Raw genomic sequence first — 24,579 nt, 5'->3', positions numbered from 1 at the left:
TGATTTCTTTGGCAGAGAGGATTCTTGGCCAAAAAAACAAAAACAAAACAAAACAAAAAAAAAACCATGAGCAGTCCGCTGCCGTCGGTGGTGGGGGCTGTCGAAAGTCTGAGCACGGGTGTGGCTTGATCAGACCCTAGTCTGGTGGCTCAGAGGTTGGATCTGCCGGGGCCAGGCTGGAGGTGAGGGCACAGTTAATGTCACACGCGTTCTGGCCCTTACTCTCCCACTAGCAAAATGCGATTCCATTTCTGTTCAGTCATTGGACATGTCTACTTTGAAGATGTTTGGCCCCATTTCCTGCCTCCTCCTGCTCCACTGAGCTAGGAGAACAGCTTAGAATTAATATTTAAATTTTGTTCGCTTTTAGACTGATTGAGGAGTTGAAGCTGTCTTTGAAGAGCAAAGAAGCTTTAATTCAGTGCCTTAAAGAGGAGAAATCTCAGATGGCATGTCCTGATGAGAGCGTGTCATCTGGAGAGCTCCGAGGACTTTCTGCCGCTCCAAGGGGAGAAAAGGAGAGAGATGCTGAGGTGAGGCGATGGGGTGTGAAGGGGGACTTTAATTAGCAGACCAGACTCCTCTGTGGCAGATGGGACGCACATTCGGTCCCCACGGGTCACACGCAGACTGCTTCCAAATATTAGCTCCCCAGCAGCTGAGGAATTAGCAGGCACCTCCTTTGTCAGGGGCCCTGGCTTGTTTTTTCCTTCCAGCCTCATGTTTATATAGGGTTGGCTAACAGAACAGTCCATACTTGCTCGCCTCTGTTTTACTGTGTGTTGATTTCTCGTTGCCCGGAGACTTTATTTCCGTCCTTTGGGTTTTCTTGGGATAAAACTTAGTCCCTGTTTCACCTGTGCGGTTAGAGGCAGTGGGGGGAAGGGGACTCACTGGTGTTGGGCCTGGCAGCCGGAGAAGGGCTTCTGCATGGAACCTCCTTGAGTCCTTCTGGCCGCTCTGCGAGGTCGAGGTCACTGTCCCCTCATGGAATTTAGAAACGGGCTCAGAGGAGTTGTTGTATTTTCCTAGGCGCTAAGAGGTGGGTGGGTAGTGGCAGCCCCCCGAGCCCCCCAGAGGCCATCCCTCCCCTAGGCAGTCTCCAGGGCAAGCTGCGGGAGCAGGGCTGGGCCTGGAGGTGCAGCGGGCCTCGCTGACACCCTCCTGGTTTTGTTGGGCCAGGGATGGCTGCTGCATGTGGTACATTCCCGATATGGGATGTTCAGGAAAAGTCTTGATTTTTTATGGAGGAGAGTCTTCTTTGTTCCTATTACAGCAGTGATTTCTGCAGCCTCACTGGTTAGTTTTCTGCTGGAAAACTAATCAGCCCTCGTCTCCTGCTCCTCTTTTTTTTTTTTTTTTTTTTTTTGAGAGAGAGAGTGAGAACGAGCAGGGGAGGGGCAGAGAGAGAGGGAGACACAGAATCCAAAGCAGGCTCCAGGCTCTGAGCCGTCAGCCCAGAGCCCGATGTGGGGCTCGGACCCACAAACCGTGAGATCATGATCTGAGCCGAAGTCGGACGCTCAACCGACTGAGCCACCCAGGCGCCCCCGCTGCTCCTCTTTTTAACCCTGGGCCCTTTCTTTAGCTGCCCTTTTCGTTGTCGGCGGCCCCGTGGTTGACTGTCTGTGGGGCTGGCGATCCATCCGTGTGGGTTGCTTGTTTTTCCGTTTCTCTTCACTCGGGTGGGACTCCAGGTGAGACAGAGAGGAATGGGCACTTATTTCCGTGCCTTCCACGGCAGTGCGGAAAAGTCCGGAAATGAGATGCTCATTCTAATTGTTCTGGGGAAGCTGTTGTATTGGGAGTCCCTTCCAGGTGCCAATTAATGCCTTTTCTTAGGCTGTACAAATGGAGCTCCAGAAGGAGAGACAGCGCTTTGAAGAGAGGATCCAGGTATGTTGATAAAATTTTTAAAAACGTATTGAAGATTTATCCTTGCCTCTTTGCTTTATTCTGAGTGCAGTAGACAGTTGGGCGTGACAGCAGCTGTCACTCATGGAATGCCGGCGTGTGCCAGTCAGGCTTTCGGTACTTCAGAGAAGGTTTCTCCGTCTTGGCAGTGATTCTGTGAAGTAGGCATTCCCATTGTGCAGATGGGGCACGTGAGGCTCAGCGAGGGGAGGGCCCTGTCCCAAGATCGTGTAGCTTGGAAGAGGTGTCGCGGGGATCCGGACCTGCCAGTGTGGTTCCAAAACCATCGCTCTGGGTCCCCCGCTCACAGCGGCCGGCATTTTATAAGGCGCCTGCCAGCTTAGAAAGTGCTCTCCGTCCATTATCTCATTTGATCCTCGCAATAGCCCGGGAGGGAGGCAGCGTGATTATCTTTAGAGATGAACTCAGACCGGAAATGTATATGTTCAGTCTCCATCAAACCAAATTCTCTGCTGGCTTTTGTAGCATTAAGGAATGAAATTAATGATCTGTTATTTCCCCCAAATAACCTGGTACGGTTTCAAAGCCTCTGATGTGACTGCATTCAAATTCCAGGAGGCATTGGAGTCCTTCCCACAGGAGTAGCTGTCATCGTCTTAACTGATCTGATCCCCTTCCTGTCGCCCGGCCCTGTTGCCGTGAGCGCTAACAGCGTAACTGGGAGCTGCCGCCACTGCGTTCAGCTCTACTTGGGAACATTAATCACAGGGTGACAGGAATAAGATAGAATAACTGCGTTTGAGTGTGCTCTCACAGATATATTTACAGTGCATTTTGGTTGGAACGCATCAGCTTAGTGAATCTTTTTCTAATCTAATTTAGGCACTTCAGGAGGACCTGCGAGAGAAGGAAAGAGAGATTGCTACAGAAAAGAAAAATAGTTTAAAGAGGGACAAAGCCATTCAGGGTCTAACCATGGCATTAAAGTCAAAGGAAAAAGAGGTATGTGGTATGTCTGATACACTCAAAGCGAGATTTTTCTTTATTAGCTTCTGTGGCTGGCCTGTCGTGTCCCTGCACGTTTAGCTTTGGGGGAAAAGTTTATAAGACAGCTGGGATGAGCATAGGAAGTGCGGAAAGGGTCCTTTAGTCCACTTGAAACTTTTTTGGAGTGTCCGATTTAGTGCTATCCAATAAACATACTGTGTGAGTCACGTGGGGACATTGGAATTTTCTAGGAGCTACGTTAAAAGAAGTAAAAAGAAACAAGTGAAATTAACTTCGATAATACATCCATCATTTCAGCATGTAATCAATAAAACAGGAGTAGTAATGAGCTATTAACGTCTTTTTGGCCTTAATGCCATCTCTGAAGCCCGTGTGTGCTTGTAGCACGTCTCGTTCCAGACTGACCACATTTCAAGTGTCCAGCCACACAGGTAGGTGGCCCATGGCCACCCTGTTGGATAATGCCCAGTCGTTTAGGAAGATGGCAAGGTTGAGATGAAGGACTTGGGAGGCGAGGCCATGACCGTGAACAGTTAGCTCCCTGGGTCGTTGCCTTTGGGATCCAAGGTTGCGGCCAGTGATGGTTCCGTGCCATAATATTATTATTCCCTAATTATTGTTCGTATAGCAGTCTGCTGTTTCTCAGTAACTGAGCCAGGCACAGATACAGAGAAGAAAACCCAGCTGTGCTCTCAGGTCTGGTGAGGGCGAAACACAGGGCAAAGGTGTGGTGATTGAGGGCCGTGTGGGGGAGAGGGGGCGCCGTGCAAGTGGAGGGCGGGGGGCCTGGCCCCGATTCGGGTGTGTATGTGGGGAATGGTGCTTGGAGGAGAAGGTGTCTGAGTCATATCTCGCAGGATGAATAGCAGTTGGGCTGGAAGGGAAGGCAGAGGGGAGAACGCTGGTTAAGGCAGTAGGTTAGGAAAGAGCCTGATGGGGGTTTGTGGAACCAAAGGCATTTCGAGGTGGTCAGCGCACCAGGTGCAGGACTGAAGTGAGGCCAAGGAGGAGCTGTGAGGTCGCATGGGGCCAGCCGGTGGGGGCGCAAGTAGTCGTTTGGGGCTGCAGGCTTCTAAAAGGAGGGGGGTGGCCACGTTTGCACTTTGGCGGGGTCTCAGCCTGTATCTGGAGGGAGAATTGCGGGAGGGAGAGGATGGAGGCAGGGAGGCCGGTAGCAGAGGCGAGAGCCTAGAAAGACTGAGCTAGAGCAGTGGCCACCGCTAAGTAGGAGTGGGAGGACAGGGCTTATTTGGGAAATGAGACCAGAAATAGCCAGGAATAATTAGAGAGTAGAGGTGGATCTGGGGAAGTTTGCTGCAGAGATGTAGGACTTGAGAGAAGGGGCAGTGGAGGATGACTTCCGGGTGTCTGGGTGGCCTGACTGGGGTATGGAGGTGCCACCAATTCAGTGGACAGCAGAGAAAACGGACTGTAATGGCAAGGTGCGTGTGGCGATGGAGGTGACGCATCTGTTCAGAGAGCGTTGACTTTGAGGAGCTCGTGGACCGTCAGGGTGGCGCGTCCAGACGGCAGGCAGGCGTGCAGGTCTCAAGCTTGGAGAGAGCTCAGGTGTGAGTTCAGACTCTAAGAGCAGGCCTCCCTGTCCAGGGAGCGTGTGGCAGGCAGAGGACGAGGCTGAGGACGGGGCCACGGGGGACATCAGAGTTTCAGGGACGGGGAGAGAAATGCACGAAGGAGCCAGGAGTGGCCGCAGGAGGGCAGAGCTACCCAGGAGAGTGTAGCGCTGAGGAAGGTAACCGGGGCAGAGTTTGAGGGATTACCGGTGTGAGGCGTGGCGGAGCTTTGGCTCCTGATACCAGTAGTTCTAGCTTATGTCATTGCGTAACATGGGAGTTCGGGCACCGCCGGAGTTGGAGACCTTCAGCGTGGAGTGGGACCGGCGGAGGGGCAGTTCTGGGTGCCGGTGAAGTCCGGCGCGTGGCCACGGGAGTCACTGCTGACCGGGGTACGGGAGAAGGTCACTAGAGGATGCGAGATCGTGGGAATGGCCAGGCCAGGTCGTTGGCTGGGTCATCTCTGTGGACGCCGATGAGAGTAGTGCTTCGCCTCAGCCGGGTGTGGTTTTAGCGCCAGAACCCGTCACTTCATTTAGCCCAACGATGCCAGAGGTGGGTGAGTCGTGGTGTCCTCATTTTCGAGCTGTGGGAGTTGAGTCTCAGAGAGATTAAGTACCTTGCCTGAGGTTATCCAGCTCTTCAGCGGCCAAAGTGGAAGTCGCCCCCTTTCTGACTTCACGTCTTCCCTAACTACGAAGCCCTTGATGAGAAATTCAGCAGGGAGAGCGCTTGAGTTGTGCACAGAGAGGAGAGTCGTGCACACTCGGCTGCTGTTGTTCTTACCCAGGTGGGAGACCTTAACGCTGAAATCCAAGAGCTCAGTGCTGCCTTTGCCGAAGCCACAGAGGTGCCCCCGAAAGCGGAGACACAGAAATTGCAGGTAAGTGTTCGCTTTGGTTGAAGCAGCCGTCTGCCCGGTCCTTACTCCTGGGGAGGTCAGCACTTTGCAGCTGAAAGGAACCAGGGAGAACACCCAGTGGCCTTTAGAAATGGAGTTCTCAGTCTAATCGAAGGGTGTCCTTTGCCAGCTCTGGAGGCCTCTCCGGCCCCCTCCTCAGTATGACAGCAGCCACCCCTGCAGCAAGGACTGCCGAGATTACTCGTGCCAGTGGTAGACTGTGCCAGATGTGTGGTTACCTCAACTGACCTTCACAATCTTGCGGGGACGGCCGTCATCATCCCGCTGTATCTGTGGGGTTTTTGAAGCTCAGGGAGGGTGTGCAGCTTATTCACTGTCATGCAGTTCGCAAGTGGCAGGGCCGGGATTTAAATGTAGTAATTGCTAATAGTAACAGCAGGGATTTACTGAACACATACTATGTGCCATGCACTGTGCTAAGTGCTCTCTCTGGATTAGCTCAAGGGATCTGGACAGCAGATCGTGCAGTAGGCACTGTTAATATCCATGTTCAGAGAGTGAAGTACCCTGCATCGGGTCACAGAAGAGGGGACTGAGAGAGCTAGGATTTGCCCCAGAGCCAGGCTCACCCCCAAGCCTGTGCTTTACCACCGCCCGCCCCCAACCCCCGTCCCCTCACCTGGCTTCTTTAGTCCAACCGCTCTCTGCGAGGTATCACTTCCGTATCTTGATGACTTAACCTGCCTTTTCTCCTTTTTTTCTCCCAACATTGCACTCTAACGACTCCTGCAGGCCGCCTCCTTGATGTTCCCTCTTTCTGGCTGATTTTAGTTCTGTGTTTTCCATTATTTTAATATTTTCTTCCCATGTTTCTAATTTCCCTCTACAGTGTATCTCTGTTACTAATAACGAGTCATTAGAGACCACACTGCCTAGAGCTCTCCCTGCCACCTCTCCCCCCACGTTAGTTTTGGTTATAATGTAGAAGTTAGAAATCAAATCTAATTTAAGACTGTCTGATCCCTCAGATTCATATCCCACATTCTTATCTTTTGCAGAGTTCTGGTTCACAGGTAAGAATAATTGAGGTAATTTGGTTTAAATCATGGTGCATGAGAAGCATAGGCATATCTCTGCCTTTGGAATCTCAGATTTGCCTTCTCCCAACATTTGCTTCATGAGATGGAGTCAAGACTATACTTTACACTGAGGTCCCCCCAACCCCCCCAACTTTGGAAAATGACGAGTTTTAAAAGCTGAATTCTTAGAGAAACCAGTGATATTTCCCACTGCTTGAGAAAAGAAAAAAAAAAAAAAAAAAAACTATGTCGGCAGTTGACAAGCAGAGGGACCAGACAGACATCCTTATAATCATTGTGATATTTTACTTGTTATGTTGGGTCTTGAAGGAAAGAAAGTCATCTTATACATTTAAATGGTCCCCAGGTTGGGGTGCCTGAGTGGCTCAGTTGCTTAAGCAGTGGACTCTTGATTTCAGCTCAGGTCATGATCTTGCGGTTCGTGAGATCGAGCTCCACGCCGGGCTCCATGTGACAGTGCGCGGAGCCTGCTTCTGATTCTCTCCCTCCCTTTCTCTCTGCTCCTCCCCTGCTCATGCTCACTCTGCCTCAAAATAATAAACTTAGTGAAAAAAAAATTAAAAACAAATGTTACCCAGATTTATCACATACATTTACTAGTTTCATAACTCTCTGTCCTAATCGAAGGACTCTCAATGATTTTGGGGGTCTTGTCACTTACAGTGTTGGCCGGGTTTCTTGTCTTGCAAGATACAGACGTCACACACTGTTGAAAATGCTCTGATTCTCGGTGCCTGCTTGCTGTTCCTTGCATCCTTACCCATGGAGGGAGTAGGTTTACTGGCTTGGCAGGTTGTCAGGACTTGAACTCAAGTCTGGCTCCAAAATCTGTGTCCTTGCTGCTATTCTGATTGTATGTGTGTGAGTAAAGGCACGTAGTATGCTTATGTGGGCTGTTTCATTATGAGGTCGACGGAGTTTGAATGTTGCACAGACACTTGAAAATGCATTTTCTTTCACATATTGGGACCTTTTGGGGATGCCGTGTAATTAGAACTACTCATGATTTGCAGCGTGAGTAGAATAGCCCGGGTTCACAGGGTTGGCATTAGGTCCCACGTTGAAACGACAGCAGTGATATTCGAATTCTTGGAGTGGTTGCCACGATGCACAGACGTGGATTCTAATCACGGGTGTGACTCTGGCCAGGTTACAGCGTGGGCTGCGTGGTGCTACCTCCAGACCCACCAGAAACACATATTTTCGCATTTGGAATGCAGGTTTCCCCTGCTGCCGAAAAGTAGAGCTTTCCTGTGAAATCTTCGGAAGCCAGCGTGGCATAAAACAAAGAAGCAATTACCAGTAATTTACATGGAAAAATTTTGAGCATTCTCAGACACGAAAAACAACCTCTCTTTTTTAGGCTTTCCTGACATCCAAGGGCACATCTTGCTAACAGATATAAAGGATAGATCGAGATAAAGCACAGGTGCTCACAAGACGCTCTTCAGAGCTATGGTGGCCCGACATGCGCGGTGTAGTTCCCAGGGAAGGGGCTTGGCGGGGCCGCGCTCACTGCTCTGGGCGCATGCTGCCGCTAGGATGGCTCGCTGCAAAACCAACGCCGAATGCCATTTTTATTAAAAATTTTTTTTCTTACTGAAGCCTAGTTGACGCGCAATATTAGTTTCAGGTGTAAAACAGAGCGATTCGATGTTGATATGTATTACGAAGTGATCAACGATAAATCTAGCTACCATCTGTCACCACACAGGGTTGTTACAGCATTATTAACTGTATTCCCTGTGCTGTACATTACATCCTTGTGACCCATTTTATAACTTCAAGTTTGTACCTTTGGTTAATCCCATTCTCCTATTTTGCCCATCCCTCCACCCCTCTCTCTTCTGGCGGCCACCAGATTGCTCTCTGGATCTCTGACTTTGACTTGGTGCCTTTTGTCATAGAAGTGCAAATCCTCTTTGGATTTCTTTTAGTTAGCGAGAACAGGTTCCGTTGTAGGTCTTTTGTAAAAGCAAAGTGGTGTAATGCGAACGTTTGAGAAGTGGGGCCTACCTGTAGCATTTTTTTTCCCTCCCTGCCCCGCTTAGCTAGAAAAGTAAAATTGCATATTGTAAAATACTTAAAAGAGTGGAAAGAGGTTAATAGATGTCACCAGTAAACTCATGTCCAAAGATGTTCAGTACTAATACCTTGACTCTTTCAATGTGTATTTATACATATATACATACATACAACCTTTGAAAAAGCGGACAGGATGATAATACATCTTTTGTTCTAGAATCTTTTTTCACTTAATATTCCTATCATACATTTGTATATATTTTTATGTATTATCATATATTTGTGTGTATATGTATATAAATCATTGTAGACTTATGTACAGTACATTTCTCTATACTCTATCTGGTTCTCCCAAAGGTGACGTCTTCCATAACTTTAGTAACAGTATTGAAGCCAGGACACTGACATCGGTGCAACGTATGGACCTTGTTCAGATGTCAGCAGTTTGACGTGCACTCGTGTGTTTATTCCTATGCTTTTTAAACTACCTTTTTAAACAGTTGCGTGTAGTCTGCTGTACGTATGCACTGTATTATTTTTACTGGGGCGAACATGGGGTAGGACGTGAGTTTGAACCTTGTCTCTGTTCTTCATGACGTCTGTAGCCTCGGGTGAGATATTTGAGCTCTACCAGCCTGCTTACCCATCGTAAAATCCGGATCATCACACTTAGGTCACATAATCCTTACAAGGATTACACAAGAAAGTGTATCTGGGCGCAAGTAGTAACTCAGTAAATGTTAATGCATCCTTAAGGTGGGTGGTATAATCTGGCACAAAAATATGGTAGTGACTTTGGTCAGTTCTTCAAATTCCGCTAATGGTATTCTGCAAATAGCTCTTCATTTGGAGGAAATTCTCCATATTATCTCTTGATTGGGAATGAAATACAGTGGAGTAGGTGCTGGCAGAGGGGAACTGGATTTATTTATCTTGCACTCACGGAAGCAATACTTTATTGTATTTAACCCTCACAACAACCCTGTGAAATCGAGATTTCACAGATGAGGAAACTGAACTTCAGGAAACTTCTTCCAAGTCATAGAGCTAGAACTGGTCTTTGAACTCTGGGCTCTGTGACTGTCTCTTTATTAAACTCATCATGTTTCTGCCGGGCGGGAAGTGTGATTTGTCTAATATGATACTTGGCCTCTAGTTTCTGACTATGTCTGTCTCATTGTGCCAAATGTTTGCCACCTGCGTTAAGCACTTGACTGATGGCATTGAATTCAGAAAGCAGGGTGTCATGCAGAAAAAGCTAAAAAAAAAAAACTCTTCAAAAGTGTCTCAAAGCGCCATTTAAGCAAAATTGAACATGAAAAGTATCTTTATTATGGGAGTATGGATTTGAATTTTTTAAAGAGGCTCTGTTATCATTTGGACACAGAATGTCCATCACTCTATAATAACTATTAATCTTTTTTTTTTTTTTGAGAGAGAGCAAGAGAGCATTACTGGTGGGGGGAGAGGGAGGGAGGGAGGGAGGAAGAGAGGGGGAGAGAGAGAGAGAGAGAGAGAGAGAGAGAGAGAGAAAGAATCTTAAGCAGGTTCCACACTCAACGAGGAGCCTGACGCAGGGCTCAATCCCATTATCCTGAGATCATGACCTGATCCAAAATTAAGAGTTGGACACTCAACCAACTGAGCCAGCCAGGTGCCCCTATAATAACTGTTATTTTAATCATCAACATTGCTGGCCTGTGTTTAACAAGCTTCTAATTAGCATTCCTGTCTCTAACCTTCCCCTCCTTGAATTCAGTCTTGTTGTTTTAATTCTTGCTAGTTTATCGGTATTAATTGGAATCTGGACTGGAATGGGCAGGGCAGTATAGTGCTGTGGAAAGAACACAGACCTAGGAATCATTTGAATCCCAGATGTAATCATTTTATGGTCTGATGACAGGTCTGATAACAGTTCTGAGCCTGAGTTACTTAGATGGGAACATTACTTAATATGTACTTTATAGGGTTGATATGAGAAATAGAGTATGATGTGTTCAAAAGTGCCTGGATTAGCTCCTCATGTGTAATCAGTGCTTAATAAAAGGTAACTGAAGATTGTTCACTTTAAATGTTTTTCCCATCATTCTTTATCTTCTTTTGTTTTTTGTATTTATTTAAATAAGCATTATCCCCAATAATTTTTTTTTCTTTAAAGTTTATTTATTTTTGACAGGGAGAGAGAGAGAGACAGAGCACGGGTGGGGGAAGGGCAGAGAGAGGGAGACACAGAATCCGAAGCAGGCTCTAGGCTCTAAGCTGTCAGCACAGAGCCCGACGTGGGGCTCCAACTCACGGACCGTGAGATCATGACCTGAGCTGAAGTCAGACGCTCAGCTGACTGAGCCATCCAGGTGCCCCCCCGCCCCAATACTTTATTTTAAAGTTTATTTATTTTGAGAGAGACAGAGACAGCACAAGTTGGGGAGGGGCAGAGAGAGAAGGAGAGAGAGAGAATACCAAGCATCCTCTGCACTGCCAACGCAGAGCCTGACTCGGAGCTTGAACTCATGAAATGGTGAGATCGTGACCTGAGCTGAAATCAAGAGTTGGATGCTTAACTGACTGAGCCACCCAGGCATCCCCCGCTAATACTTTTTTTTGGGGGGGTGGGGTGTCTTGTGACCTAGGTTTCCCACTCTTTTTAAAAATTTTAACTTTAAAGGAAAGTGAAATAGAGCCTCTATAAAACCCACTTTGAAATGTGAATGGGGCTCCCCCTCAGTCTCTGTTGCTGGGTCCTGAATAGCAGCGGGGAAGCATTGGAGCAGATGGTTAGGCCGTGGGGGCCCAGGACCAGCACAGCCCCGCCTCTCCCTGATGAACTGTGGTTGCAGCCCACCCACCTCTCCTAACAACTAGGGCTTAACTAGCAGTGTTTCCTGGGAAGGCCAAGAAGCTGGGGCCACTACTTTTACTCCACAGTCTGCGTTGTGGCCTTGACAGCCCTTGACAGCTCGTCATCGTGAGCCCTAGTCTAATCCAAAGAGCAGATTAAAAAAATTAAAAGTCTATGGGGCGCCTGGGTGGCTCAATCGGTTAAGCGTCTGACTTTGGCTCAGGTCATGATCTCATGGTTTGTGAGTTCGAGCCCCACATCGGGCTCTGTGCTGACAGCTCAGAGCCTGGAGCCTGCTTGGGATTCTGTGTCTCCCTCTCTCTCTGCCCCTCCCCCACTTTCTCTCTCTCTCTCTCTCTCTCTCTCTCTCTCTCTGTCTCTCTCTCTCTCTCTCAAAAAGAAATAAACAGTAAAAAAAATAAAAATCCTGAAAGTTTATTTTCTCCTGATTGTAAGTATTACATATGCTTCAAATTTTCCTTCAGGAGACCAGAAAGAAGGGAAAAAAAAAAAAAAAAAAGGAATCAGGAAATCACCCAGCCACTATTAACATTTTGATGTTTTTCTTTTTCTGCTTTCTCCTCTGCATAGATTTTATTTTTTAAAGGACTCACAATTTAATCTTCTATTTTTTTTATATAACATTATGACTTGGAATATTCCTGTGTTATCAATTTAGGTTCTTATTTTTTTCCTGTTAAAGTAAATCTGTGATGGATGACTTTGGGCATAAGGCTTTTCCTTACACTATATTTTGGACTCTTCCTGTGAGATTGAGTCCTGGGAATGGAATCATCGGGATGAGTGTGAACATGTTTATCCTGTACACACACACTTGTTATCTATAGTATGTCCATAGGGAGTCACATCAGTTTACATTCCTGCCAGTGTATTTCTTGGCTGCTGGATGCTCGGTCAGTTCTTGAAAAGTTAATATTAATTGTGTTGCTTCATAGTAAGTTTGCCAGCACTGGATATTCTCATTAAAACAGTCTTGTTAAATGAGACCTTGTTTTCATTTGCTCTGTTTGATTATTGGTGAGTTACAGTATGTTTTCAAATGCTTGATAACCCCATATGTATTTTCTTTCTTTTTAAAAAAAAAAATTTTTTTTTAATGTTTATTTATTTTTGAGACAGAGAGAGACAGAGCATGATCGGGGGAGGGGCAGAGAGAGGGGGAGATACAGAATCCGAAGCAGGCTCCAGGCTCTGAGCCATCAGCCCAGAGCCCGACGCGGGGCTTGAACTCATGGACCGCGAGATCATGACCTGAGTCGAAGTCGGACGCTTAACCGACTGAGCCACCCAGGCGCCCCCTTTTTTTTTTTTTTTAAATGTTCATTTAAATTTTGAAAGAGAGCGACCTCAAGCAGGGGAGGGGCAGAGAGAGAGGGAGGCAGAGGACCTGAAAGAGGCTCCGCACTGACGGCAGAGAGCCCGACGCGGGGCTCGAACTCACAAACCGTGAGATCATGACCTGAGCCCAGAGCTGGACGCTCAACCGACTGAGCCACCCAGGCCCCCTATTTTCTTTTCTACTAACCTGTGTATTAATGAAGTAAGGATGTTCTGGACACAAGTAGCCCTGGCAGTTTGCTGAACTTACAGCTTCTCAAGGTGGCCACTGGACTGCCATGCTGACCACTTCTGTTTCTCCAGATGACTTTGGCTTTGAGCTGGGCTCAGCTCCATGAGCATTGCCGGCTTGAATCTGTCTCTGCTTGTCACGTGGCACTCTTCATTTTCTACCTTGTAAAAACAAGTCGATGAAGTTGTTTTTCTTTTTTTAAACCATTATAACAGGAACATTCTCAGTAACCTCAGAACGTTTGAAAGAAGCAAAGGAAAGAAATCAGCTCTATGTACCCACCCAGATCCAGATTTTGTTAGCATTCTGTGCTTTTCCTTGCAGTCTTTTAAAAAAATCACAGCACTTTTACCCGGTTGTAGCCTTTCCCCTCTTAACATCAGCATCGTAACATAATCATTACTCTGTGTTATTTCAAAATCTTCATGTTAGTTGTGCTTTGGGTCCTGGAGGTTATGTCCATCTTTTTCTTTTCCTTCCTCAATTCCTCTCCCCCCACCCTAAGGCAGTCTGTTTAGTGCGCTCCAGAAACCCGCTCGTCTCCCCTCTCTCCCTCCTCTTGTAGGGGTCTGAGGATTGTGAGGCTGCTCTGCTGGACAAGGCCACCCTTTTGGTGCAGCTGCGCTCAGAAAACCTCAACAAGAGCGCGGAGAACCACCGACTGCGTAGGAGCGTGAGGAAGGTGACCCAGGAGCTGAGCCGCCTGCAGCAGGAGAGAGAGAGACTGGAGAAGGACTTGGAGGAGGCCCATCGCGAGAGGAGCAGAGGGGACCGCACCATCCACGTGAGCGGCAGCAGCGTGGGCGGGCCGGGCTCTTTGTCAGTTGCTGGTTTCAGGGAGCTCTTCTTTGCGGAAGACGTAGAAAAGTCTGAAAAACATAAAAAAGAAAATGTTTCACTCCTCGTCTCATCACCTAGAAACTCTGCCTGTCTCTCTGTCTCTCTGTCTCTCTCTCTCTCACACACACACACACACACACACACACACACACACACACACACACTCACCCACTCACTCACTCACTCGCTCACTCAGTCACAGTCACATGCACACATGATTGGCGTCAGGCTGAAAATGCAGTTTTGTATTTTGCTTTTTTCGGCGTTCTCTTTTTGGTGCGTTGCCATGTTATGAGTGCTCTTCAGAAACATGTTTTTGTTTGTTTGTTTTTCGGTACAAGGATAATATTTCATCACTTGGATGTGCTGCAGTTTATTTACTCCCTTATGTAGGACATTTAGGTTGTTACACTTTTTTTTTTTTTTTTTTGCCTTATAACATGCAATAGCAAACATCCTTGTATCTAAATACTTTTCTATTGATTAGTTCCTGATAGAGGCATAATTATTGGGTCAAAGAGTATGAATATTTTTACCATTATTTTATAGATATATGCAAATTGTTTCCCAGAATGACTATGTCCGATTTCTGTGTGTTAGAGTGATCCTTTTTTAAAGACTATGTATTTATTCAGCACTGGATGCTAGCATTTAAAAAATTCTCTCGGGGGGCACTTGGGTGGCTCAGTCGGTTAAGTGGCTGACTTTGGCTCAGGTCGTGATCTCACGGTTCACGAGTTTGAGCCCCGCGTTGGGCCCTGTGCTGACAGCTCAGAGCCTGGAGTCTGCTTCAGATTCTGTGTTTCCTTCTCTTTGCCCCATCCCTGCTCACGCTCTGTCTCTTTTTCAAAAAAATAAGCATTAAAAAAATTTAAAAATAAATATAATTTAAAATAAAAAATTCTGAATTTGGCAGGCATAAAGTAGTTTATCTTTGAAGATTTCTATTATATGTTTTTTAAAGTTTATTTTTGAGAGAGAGAGCAAGCGGGGGAGCGGGGGAGGGGCAGAGAGAGAGAGAGAGAGAGAGAGAGAGAGAGAGAGAGAATCCAAAGCAGGCTCTGAGCTGTCAGCACAGAGCCCGATGCAGGGCTTGAACCCACGAACTGTGAGATCATGACGTGAGTCGAGATCAAGAGTCAGACGCTTAACCGACTGAGCCACCCAGGTGCCCGAAAATTTGTTACATTTCAACTTAAGTATTCAGCGTGTTGAGAGTCACATCCAGATGCGTCGCCTGGGTGCAGTTGGGTGGGATAGGGTCTGAGTCTGAGTGATCATTGACACTCTGGTCAAATGAATAACCTGCACAGGAACCCCGGGCAGGCACAGGACCTCGGGTGGGCAGTCATTAGAATGGCAGTCTCACAGGGGAGCCCACAGGTGCTACAGTTGAGTTCTCCAGTGGCTGCTGTGGGCACGGACGTCCGGATCCCCTGCTTTGAAATCCTAACGTGAACACTGACAAGAGAATTGAAATACGAATGTTTGTGTATTTTAACACAAATATTAATGAACATCAAGGGAACAGTAATGGAAACTTAGAAAAAGAAAACGTCACCTACAGTTCCACCAGCCTGACACAGTAACTTTTTGGTGTTCAGTGTCACCCTTCAGACCTTGGTGCAGCTGGGTGCCGCTCTGGGTCCTTTGATCCCTTACTTTATCACGGGCATCTTCCCATACTGTGTGGGGCCCAGAGTGACCGTGTGGAATGATGCATACTCTTCACTGAACAGATTTCACATGCTTTACATAATCATTTCCTGTTCTGTCGCCGTGTTGGTTGTTTAAATGATGCCACGATAACCGTCTTTGGGCGTAAAGGTGTTTTCCCTTAAAATTCCTAGGATTTGAGTGAGTTTACTAGGTCAGATGCTACCAACATTTTATGCTAGTTAATCATGTTGCCAAATCATTTGTCCAAAGGGCTGGCCCAGTTTATGCTGCCACCGGCGACCTTGGAGTATACCAGTTTACTGCATGTTGTTAAAAGAAGCGTTTCCCACGTGTTCTTGAACACCAGATGTCCCTGCTTTAGATGTTGATGGAAATATAAGCCATGGTCTCTGAAAGTTTCATCTTTTCCAAAGGGAGATGGAAATGTTATCTGTGATAAAATGCAAAATAGCTTGAAATCCAGGGCTCATTAATGCAGCTCAGGGAGTCGGTGCAGAAGATCCCCGTGGGATGGAGTAGTCGGGAAACCTTCTAGGAGGAGGTGACATGAGTTGAACGAGAAGAAGTAGGGTTTGAGTTGTGTGTGGTAAGGCAAAGACTGGCCAGATAGAGGTGCGGTTTTCATGGTTCTTACTCCTTCACTGGATAACTTCCACTTAGTTTAAAGTAGCTCAGCCCCTCCACCCCTCACTGTCATTATAAAAGGTTCATTCAGTAGAATTTGGATTGGGGACATGCATGCACATACACACATCTCTCTATAAAATAAGTAATTTTTTTAATCTCATAACCCATTCTTGGTAAACATTTGAAAGGGCTGTGTGATATTACATCAGGTGGAGATGCTGTAATTTATTCACCTGTCCCTCTGCCATCAGACCTTGGTGGTTCCGTAAAGCACTTACTCAGGTACACCTTGGTGCTTCTGAAAGAATTTTGGGCTGCTGTTGGTAAGCAGATATATTCCTGTGTAGCACCTGCACATCTGTGTGGGGAGGCGGGGAGTGCTTGGTGACGAAAGGAAGGGGAGGGGGACAGTGAGAGGAGGGATTGGGGTTGAGCATCCTGGGGGTGGGAGGGGTTTTTCTGCCGTGACTGAAATCCAGCTTGAGCTGACTTAGGCAAAAAGAGGGAATTCTTGCCTTGTGTAATAACTAAAGTGCTGGAGGGACAGAGACCCTGGCACACTGTGGGGACCGGATCTTGGTCCCTGAGAGCCGGTTCCCTCCAGTTCCAGGTGGAGAGCTCCTCCAGTTCCGGGTGGTTGGACCATCATTGCCCTGCTGCTGGGGTCACATAGTCCCGGTTTATTACATAAGAGGGAGGAGGACTCTCCCACTCCGTCGCCCCTGCTGTCTCCCTGTCAGGATGGCCGGAGGGGTGAGGTATGGAGAGGCCCAGACCAGCGTGGGTCACGTGCCCGCTCTTTGTCAGCGGTGTGTACGTGTGCATGCGCGTGTGCGCGTGAGTCCTGCCACGGACGGCCTCCTCAGAGGCACGTGCTTGGGAGGGCTGGGCAGTTACCCAGAGAAGCGGGCTGCTTTGCTTCAGACCTGAACAACCACAACGCACGCTAAACGCTTACCTCAGGCGAACGTGGCCGTGACCCCAAGCTTTCTAGCATCTCGCCTTGATTCCTTTTCTGCATCAGGTCATATGTGTGTTTCCGGCGAGGTGATGTGGCCATGGATTCTTTCCTTTTGTGTATGTATTGCGTCACAGTGGTATCTCTGCTTACCTTCTGGTTACGACCGAAGAATTCGGCCGTGTCCGTCTCCTGTGAACGTTTTGCACTGGACGTCAGGGCGCTGGCTTGTTGAGAGTCCGGGGAGCATGAAGGGGGTGTTCAATGCAGACGTAGAGCAGGACCTGCCGGCCCGGCGTGTCTTGTCTGCTTGTTCTCTAACAGGCTCTTTAATGAACTAGATTCACTCACCAGCTGCTACTGCTGTTGCTTCCGGATTGAAACAAACCAACAAATAAGCAGACCTTGTAGGGGCCTCTGTTTCTGCAAAGGAGAGGAATCCATCCATGCGTTCAGCCACATTGAACACTGTGCAGACCCTCGGCTGGGCGTGGGGACACTTCCACGACAGTGGTATGAACAAAGTCCCGCGGGAGCACAGGGCAGGGAAGCGGCTCGCAGGATCAGAGAAGGCTCTTGGGGAAAGCGACTTGTGAACCGGTTCTGAAGTTGGAGTTAAACAAAGGTTAATAGATAGGCAAGGGAGGGTTTTGTAGAGAGGGCCGAGGCACAGGGGTGTGAGAGCAGATGGTGTATTTGGGGACACAAAACAGGAATGCCCTGTTTGAAGTATTCTGAAGTATTATTTGGAGCTTTAAAAATTGTGATTTATTCCCTTTGGTGTTTCAGAAACATTTTCAGGGGTTTACGGAGAGTCATAAAAATGAGATCAAAGATACAGATAAAGGCGTTAAGGTCAAGGAACGAATAGGGGGAGTAGTAAAATGGAAGCAGAGTGAGGAGAAATGCACGTCGCGACACCTGTGACGGTACCAAAGGTGGGGCTTAAAATTCAGCCGGCAGCTCCTGGCAGCAAAAGTAAAAAGGGAAATTCGGAAAAAAAAAAAAAAGGGAAATTCGGGTACAAGGTATTCAGTGTCTGAAGATGAACACATTGAGATAAGAGCACGGCTTCTGCTAGGACTCAGGCCTGGGAGTGGTATTGCCTCTGGTGGGTTTCTGGCGTTCTTGAGCAGGATAGGGTCTTTGACACTATGCTGTTCAGTAGAAACAGTTCTGTGCAGGGCCATGTCAGTGCCACCCAAGTCGGTAAGCTCAGACGTGGTTTCCAGTCCCTGGGACGATGGTCCAGCTGTTTCCCATTATTCTCGTTTCTTTTTTTCTTTTCTTTTTTTTTTTTTTTTTTGATTTTTTAAATGTCTTTATTTATCTTTGAGAGAGAGAGAGAGAGAGAGGGAGACACGGAATCCGAAGCAGGCTCCAGGCTCTGAGTTGTCAGCACAGAGCCCGACGCGGGGCTAGAACTCACGAACCACGAGATCATGAGCTGATCTGAAGTCGGGCGCTTTACCGACTGAGCCACCCAGGCGCCCCCCATTATACTCGTTTCTTAGACAGGAACTCCAAGCTCAGTGAGAAATGCTGCAGCCCTTTTTATAGGCGAGTCCTGACTCAGAGCCTTTGCCGTGGTCCACGGTCAAGCATACTGGGTTTTGTTGTTGTTGTTTTCAGCATCCCCTGAATTCTTTCTGATGGAAAGCCGACCGGTTATCTTTTGGATGTGGGCAAACCATCCTTTGCACGTGAATTGTTGTCTGAGTGTGCTCGCTCTTCAGCTCTTCAGAGGGGGCCGATACCTGTCTGAACAGGCGGCTTGGGTCTGGGGCGTAGGAGTTCCCTGTGTCAGAAGGTGCCTGGGCCCTGCGAGCTTCGACCATGAGAGTCACTTTGTCACGTTTGTTTCAGTTGCCTGGGATTGCGGTGACCCAGTGCCGGTTGACTCGGCACACGTTATAATTTGCGTTTGTTTGCTTGTTTGTTTATTCAGGGGACGTGTAATGAGTCCTCGCGGTGGCACAGGCACTGTTGGTAGGCCCTGGTGAATGCAAGCTTTGGCTTTTCCTTCGAAATCTTTCCACAACCAGAAGGGTCCAAAGGTGCGTCTCCCACAGAGAGCCCCTTCTTTGTATTATACCTCCTTGCCACCAGAGGGAGCCACATCCCTACCAGGAAGTTCAGGAGGTCTTGGCAAAATACACACCAACAAACCTGGTGTTCCCCAGTTGGTGTCTTAACTGCCATGTTGTAAGTGTCCTGGCTTCTGTGGTTTATAATGGGAATGCTGCTCGGATTGTTGCATCCTTGCCCTCACACCTTGACTTTGGTATATCATTTGGCTCCAGAGGCTTAAGTCTCTCCTTTTAGTGTGTATGTGTGTGTGCATATGCATGCGTGCTTGTGTGTGTGTGTGTGTGTGTGTGTGTGTGTGTGTGTGTGTGTGTGTGTTTGGTGAAAAGTGATAGAGAGAGGTAAACCTTTATTTACCTTTATTTTAGATTTGCTTTTTCTGGGTCAGGTGTTCTGTATGCTACTCGGGGTGGGTGGGGGAAAGGAGTAAGTGCTAGTCTTTTTCTTCTCCTTTATAAGCAACGTATATGAGACGTTGGTTTAGCTGTATTCCCCAGACTGTCTCATAATGCTCTCATCTGTTACAAGACCTGTCATCCGCTACTCTGACAAGTGTGTGCTTCAGTACCTGGGCACTTAGCTCTGTGGGGATGCATTTGCTGGCTAAAGCCCAAAAATCTAATTAAAGTTGTACCCGTCATCACCCAGCTGGCTAATCCCATGTGCTTTGACAGGAGCAGGTTTAATTTCAGGGTAGTTCATCCTGAGCCCCTCTGGTTTCACATGCGTTTGTTGATGGATAGCTCCAGATGAGATTATGACAGCGTTCAGGGCGTCTCTTGTGATCCGTAGTCAAAACATGGCATCTGGAGACAGTGTCTGTAGGCTGGTTGGGTAGGGCTAGGACCACAGACCTCAAGTGGTGTGACTCAGGAATCAGAGCTCCCCTTGCCTCGTTTTTGTTGCAATCGGGTGGGAAGATTCTGAGTTGGAGTCCCTGTAGACCAATACGCAGTTTAAATGGCCTTTGCTTGAGGAAGTCCTGTCTTTGCAAATTCCAGCCACTCTTAAGAAAGGCTGAGTGCATGGGGCGCCTCCGTCGCTTGGGCGTCCAACTTCGGCTCAGGTCATGATCTCATGGTTTGTGAGTTCGAGCCCCACATTGGGCTCTATGTTCACAGCTCACAGCCTGGAGCCTGCTTCGGATCTGTGTCTCCCTCTCTCTCTGTCCCTCTCCCCCACCCCCTCTCTCAAAAATAAATATTAAAAAATTAAAAAAAAAAAAGAAAAAGGCTGAGTGCAGAGACTTGGGTCAAAACCGGGTTTGAGTTCTGGCTCCACCACTGGTTCGCTGTTGGACCGTGAGCCAGTAACTTTGCCTTTCCAAACTGTGGGGTCCATTTCTTCTTAGAAAAAGAGCTTAGTTGTAAGGATTGTCTGGGATCGGGGACAGCACTTACGAGCATAACACCTGGCACGTCACAAACGATCAATGAGTAGTAGCTGTTCTGATGGTGGAGATGATGCCACTCCCCTGGGAACGAGAAACTTGGCAGTTCGAGTCGGTATCTTAGGAGCAGTGGGCAACAGTGCTGGGCTTGGGTTCGAATCTTGGCTTTGGCAGGTGCTTAGCTCTAAGCCTCTAGGTCAGTTGCTTAACTTCTCTCAGCTGAGGTTCTCTCCCCTGAAATGGGGTTGATTATACCTATTTTAGGATTAAATGAATGGATAGTAACGTTTAATGCATGAGAAAGCAGAGGTTCCTGGCATGCAGAGGCAGATGTGTTGGACTCCTCCTCGTTCCTCTTTTCCTGCTTTTAATTGTGTGGCAGGTGCTGGCTCAGGACTTCAAATGACAAACCACTGCCCGCTAGAATCTAATGGACACTGTTGACTAATAAATGTGGTCTGCCCGGTTACCAGCCAAGTCAACAAAGCTGTAAATTTCTTCCTTGATCAACACTCCCCTCTCCTCTGAAGAAAGTGCTTGTCTGTTCCTTTCCAGCTGATTGATCCCTCTAGGAAGGGGGGGAGAACCCTTTTCGAGTGACGGATTCTGTAGTACCTCAGTGGCTTGTGCACGGGGCTGCTGTGGAGGCTGGTGTGAAAGGCTGTTCCCATCAGTTTTCACGTGGAATTGCTGTAGTCTCTCTGGGGGCACAGACAGAAAGGCTTTCCCTTATCTCTGGTTCTTACTTTATAATTTCTGTGCCAGGCTCTCTCCTGGGCACTGGGAGCACAGGACTGAATCAAATCAGACACAGTCTACAAAGGAATCTGGCAGAGAACTAGAAACACAGACAGAGAGCTAATTAAAATATAGCGAGGTAAGTGCGGGTAGGGGGATGGGCCAGACGCTTTGGGAGCACAGAGCATGGATCTACACTAAGAGCAGGGGTGGGAGTGGGGAGGGCTTCACCGAGGAGGAGGCTTGGAGGGGAGACTTGAAGGCTGAGTAGCTGTTTGCTGGTCAAGGGAGAGCCTGTGTGGACACCTGGGGAGCATGCACGAGCCTGGCACAAAGAACAACAGTGAGTGGCTGGCAGAGAGGAGAGGACGGAACGTTCCATCACACCCCGGCTGGGGTTGGAGAGAGGGGTGGTGCCTGATGGCTGTTAAGTGACTCAGCTGGGCCTTGACCCCTGCCCGGTTTGAACTCTGACTCCTTCGTCCCTCCCCCGCCCAGCCAGCTTCCTGGTGAAAGCCACACTGAGTTCCTTGCTCAGAACTTTTGTAGTCCCCGCAGCCAGGACCACACAGTGCCACACGCGTGTGTCAGATCTCTGTGGTGAGCCCGGCTCATTCCAGCAGTTTCCGTTTGTCCATTTATTCATTCATTGAAGCATATGAATTCTTTGTTCAAATGTAGCTCTTCTGGAGAGAAAACGTGAAGGCAGGGCTGCTCCGGGAGAAGTGAGGTGGGAGGCCGGGCACCCCCTCCCCCACCACGTCACCCTCCACCGCCCCCAGGGGCGACAAGGCTTCGGAACATGGGCTGGACACTGCTCTCTCATGCTAATTCTGGAAATTCTTACATCACTGGGTTCCTATACCTCATTAAGATTTTGGAGAAGTTTCCTTTGTGTATTGAAAAAGGTAACCACTGAGCACTCTGACAAGCTTTCTCACAGCGAAACCTGAGAAGGTGGAAATTTGATGGATGAGAACCTTCTCATTCTCCATCTGGCCGGAGATAAAACAAACCAGCTGACTGCAGAAGGAAGTAAGAGGGCCTGGCTTTTCATTTCTAATGTGATTCTAAGATTATAGGGATATTTTATTTTTAAAATAATCCGCTTCTTTTTTCTGTCATTCTCCCTGTGATATGCAAAGGCGACGCTCAGCTCAGTGTTGGTCCAGAGCACACCTGCGCATCTTAAGCAAAATTGCCCATTAGGTGAAAAGTGAGGCCACTCGGTTGATGTCACTGCACGCAGATCCTCCTGTGGCAGCTCTCTTCTGGAAAGCAAGGTGGTGGTCTGGTACGGGAGAGGGGTTTTCAGACTTTCTTCCCTGTCCCTTGGTCCAGAAGCAAGTAAGACAGGTGCACCTGAGGGGGTTTGCAGGTTCCTCAGGGTAGTGGCTTCTTGCACTAAAATCAAGTACAGATTTCCATGTTTGTCCCCAAGCCAACCGGGTCCGTTGTTGGAGGAAGGCCCAGGAGTGTGCAGTTAGAGGATGCGAGGGCCAGCCTTGGGTTTTGCTAATCCCCGGGCTTCCTGGGCTCCCTTTGAAAAACCACTGGTGTGGGGGCACCTGGATGGCTCTGTCGGTTGACTGTCTGACTCTTGATTTTGGCTCAGGTCATGATCCCAGGGATGAGGGATCAAGGTCCTCATTGGGCTCTGCGCTCAGTGTGGAGCCTGCTTGGGATTCTCTTTCTCTCTCTCTTTCTCTTTCCCTCTCCCTCCCTCCTTCCACCCCTCCCCTACTTGTGTGCGCATGTGTGCATGCATGTGTGTGCGTGTGCTGTCTCTCCCTCTGTCTAAAAAAGAAAAAAAAAGAGAAAAACCACTGGTTTAGTGGTTTAGTGAAAAGAACGTGAATAGACCTGCTTTAAATCCTGATTCCGCCACCTTTTCCTTTGGGTAAGTTGCTGGTGTATTTGAACCTCTGTTTCCTGATTGGTAAAATGGGTGGGGTCAGAGCATCTGCCCACAGGGGTGTTGTGAGAGCTGCGTGAGGGGATGGTTGTAAAGGTCCCATCACTGTCCTAAACGCTGTAGAGGTTTGCAGAGAAAGGTGGTGGGTGGTGTTTTGGGAGGACGATCGCTGAGGGCCAGAGCAGTCCGGGAGGGCATTGTGGAAGAGATGGCACTGGGAATGGCCCTTGCAGGGTGAGCATGCTGTCTCCAGGCAGAACTGGGGGGAGCTATACTGTCTATTTCCAGATGGAGAGGGACAGGTGGTCAGGCGAGGTAAGGCTACAAGGTAGGCTGGAGCCCGTGGTGGGAAGTAGGGGGCCTGGGACGAAGGTTTGTTAAGCAAGGTGGCTTCATTCACAGTTAGCACGAGGTCACTGCGGGGTCCTGGGTAGAGATGTAATGATCGGGGTGTGTGTGTGTGTGATTTGGTGGGTGAACGTAGAGATAGACCAGTTAGGAAGCTGTTGCACTTGAGCAGCTGAGAGCTGATTTCTGAAGAAGGCGGAGGCAGGGGGGTGGAGGGAGAGGAGGGCTGAGCAGGGAGGACATTTTTCTTCCCAGTACTTCTGGTTCTACCTGTCCCCTTAATACTTCCTCAAGGGAGGACGGGGGACTGTCCGGGTACTCAGAGTCCCGGTTCACCGGGCCAGCCTTTTTTTTTTTTTTTTCATTTTTTTTTTTTTTCAACGTTTATTTATTTTTGGGACAGAGAGAGACAGAGCATGAACGGGGGAGGGGCAGAGAGAGAGGGAGACACAGAATCGGAAACAGGCTCCAGGCTCCGAGCCATCAGCCCAGAGCCTGACACGGGGCTCGAACTCACGGACCGCGAGATCGTGACCTGGCTGAAGTCGGACGCTTAACCGACTGCGCCACCCAGGTGCCCCTCACCGGGCCAGCCTTGCTGATGCGTGGGTTACTCTCCCTTAAGGCAAGAACCCAGGTTCCGGATTCCCTAGCTTTCTTGCTGCAGACCTAACCAGGCCTGGCACTTGTTGGGCAGATGGCTCCCCTGAGCTGCATGTACCCTCCTCCTTCAAAAAGCAAAACCCAGAACAGCCGTGTTTTATCAGAAAGCCCTGCTTCGGGTAGGCCATTTTCACAGACTTGTACTTTGATTCCCAGTCTGTGGTTGGTTCAGCTCCTGTGAGAACTCCAGGGGGTTGGGGGTAGGGGTAGTTGGCAGGGCGGGATTTGGGCACTCGTGTCCGCGGAAAATCACCACATACTCACCCTTCCTCTCTCGTGTGCTCTGCGCAGAGGCTGGGCTCTCCCTTCAGGCCTGAGTCACCTGTCAAGGTGTGTGTGAGAGCCAGGGGGAGGAGCGGGATCTGGGGCCCGGTGGGTGGTGATGCTGTGGCCACAGGAGGAAACCTGGGAGTAGAGGTCTGCCTGGAGGATATGTGTGCAGAGGGCGGGAGATGACG

At 48.5% G+C, this 24,579-nt stretch overlaps 1 protein-coding gene across 6 annotated transcripts in view; it reads left to right on the top strand.

Annotated features, from left to right (window-relative positions):
- Nucleotides 1-24,579, top strand: part of CDK5RAP2 (CDK5 regulatory subunit associated protein 2) — a 172,428-nt gene that overhangs the window by 46,601 nt on the left and 101,248 nt on the right. For 3 of the 6 annotated variants that reach the window (XM_086683857.1, XM_086683854.1, XM_086683852.1), the window contains 5 exons: nucleotides 371-533; nucleotides 1,843-1,896; nucleotides 2,758-2,877; nucleotides 5,248-5,340; nucleotides 13,440-13,658. In XM_086683857.1, the coding sequence (XP_086539983.1) occupies nucleotides 371-533; nucleotides 1,843-1,896; nucleotides 2,758-2,877; nucleotides 5,248-5,340; nucleotides 13,440-13,658 (649 nt within the window). The remainder of the gene's footprint in view (nucleotides 1-370; nucleotides 534-1,842; nucleotides 1,897-2,757; nucleotides 2,878-5,247; nucleotides 5,341-13,439; nucleotides 13,659-24,579) is intronic. The other 3 variants (XM_086683853.1, XM_086683855.1, XM_086683856.1) reach the window with 3 other exon arrangements.

This window comes from Puma concolor, chromosome D4 (assembly GCF_028749965.1).
Source record: "Puma concolor isolate L17-30 chromosome D4, mPumCon1.1.hap2, whole genome shotgun sequence".
NCBI classification, from domain to species: domain Eukaryota; kingdom Metazoa; phylum Chordata; class Mammalia; order Carnivora; family Felidae; genus Puma; species Puma concolor.
Note: the sequence above shows the minus strand (reverse complement) of the source record. Positions and strands in the feature narration are given on the sequence as shown.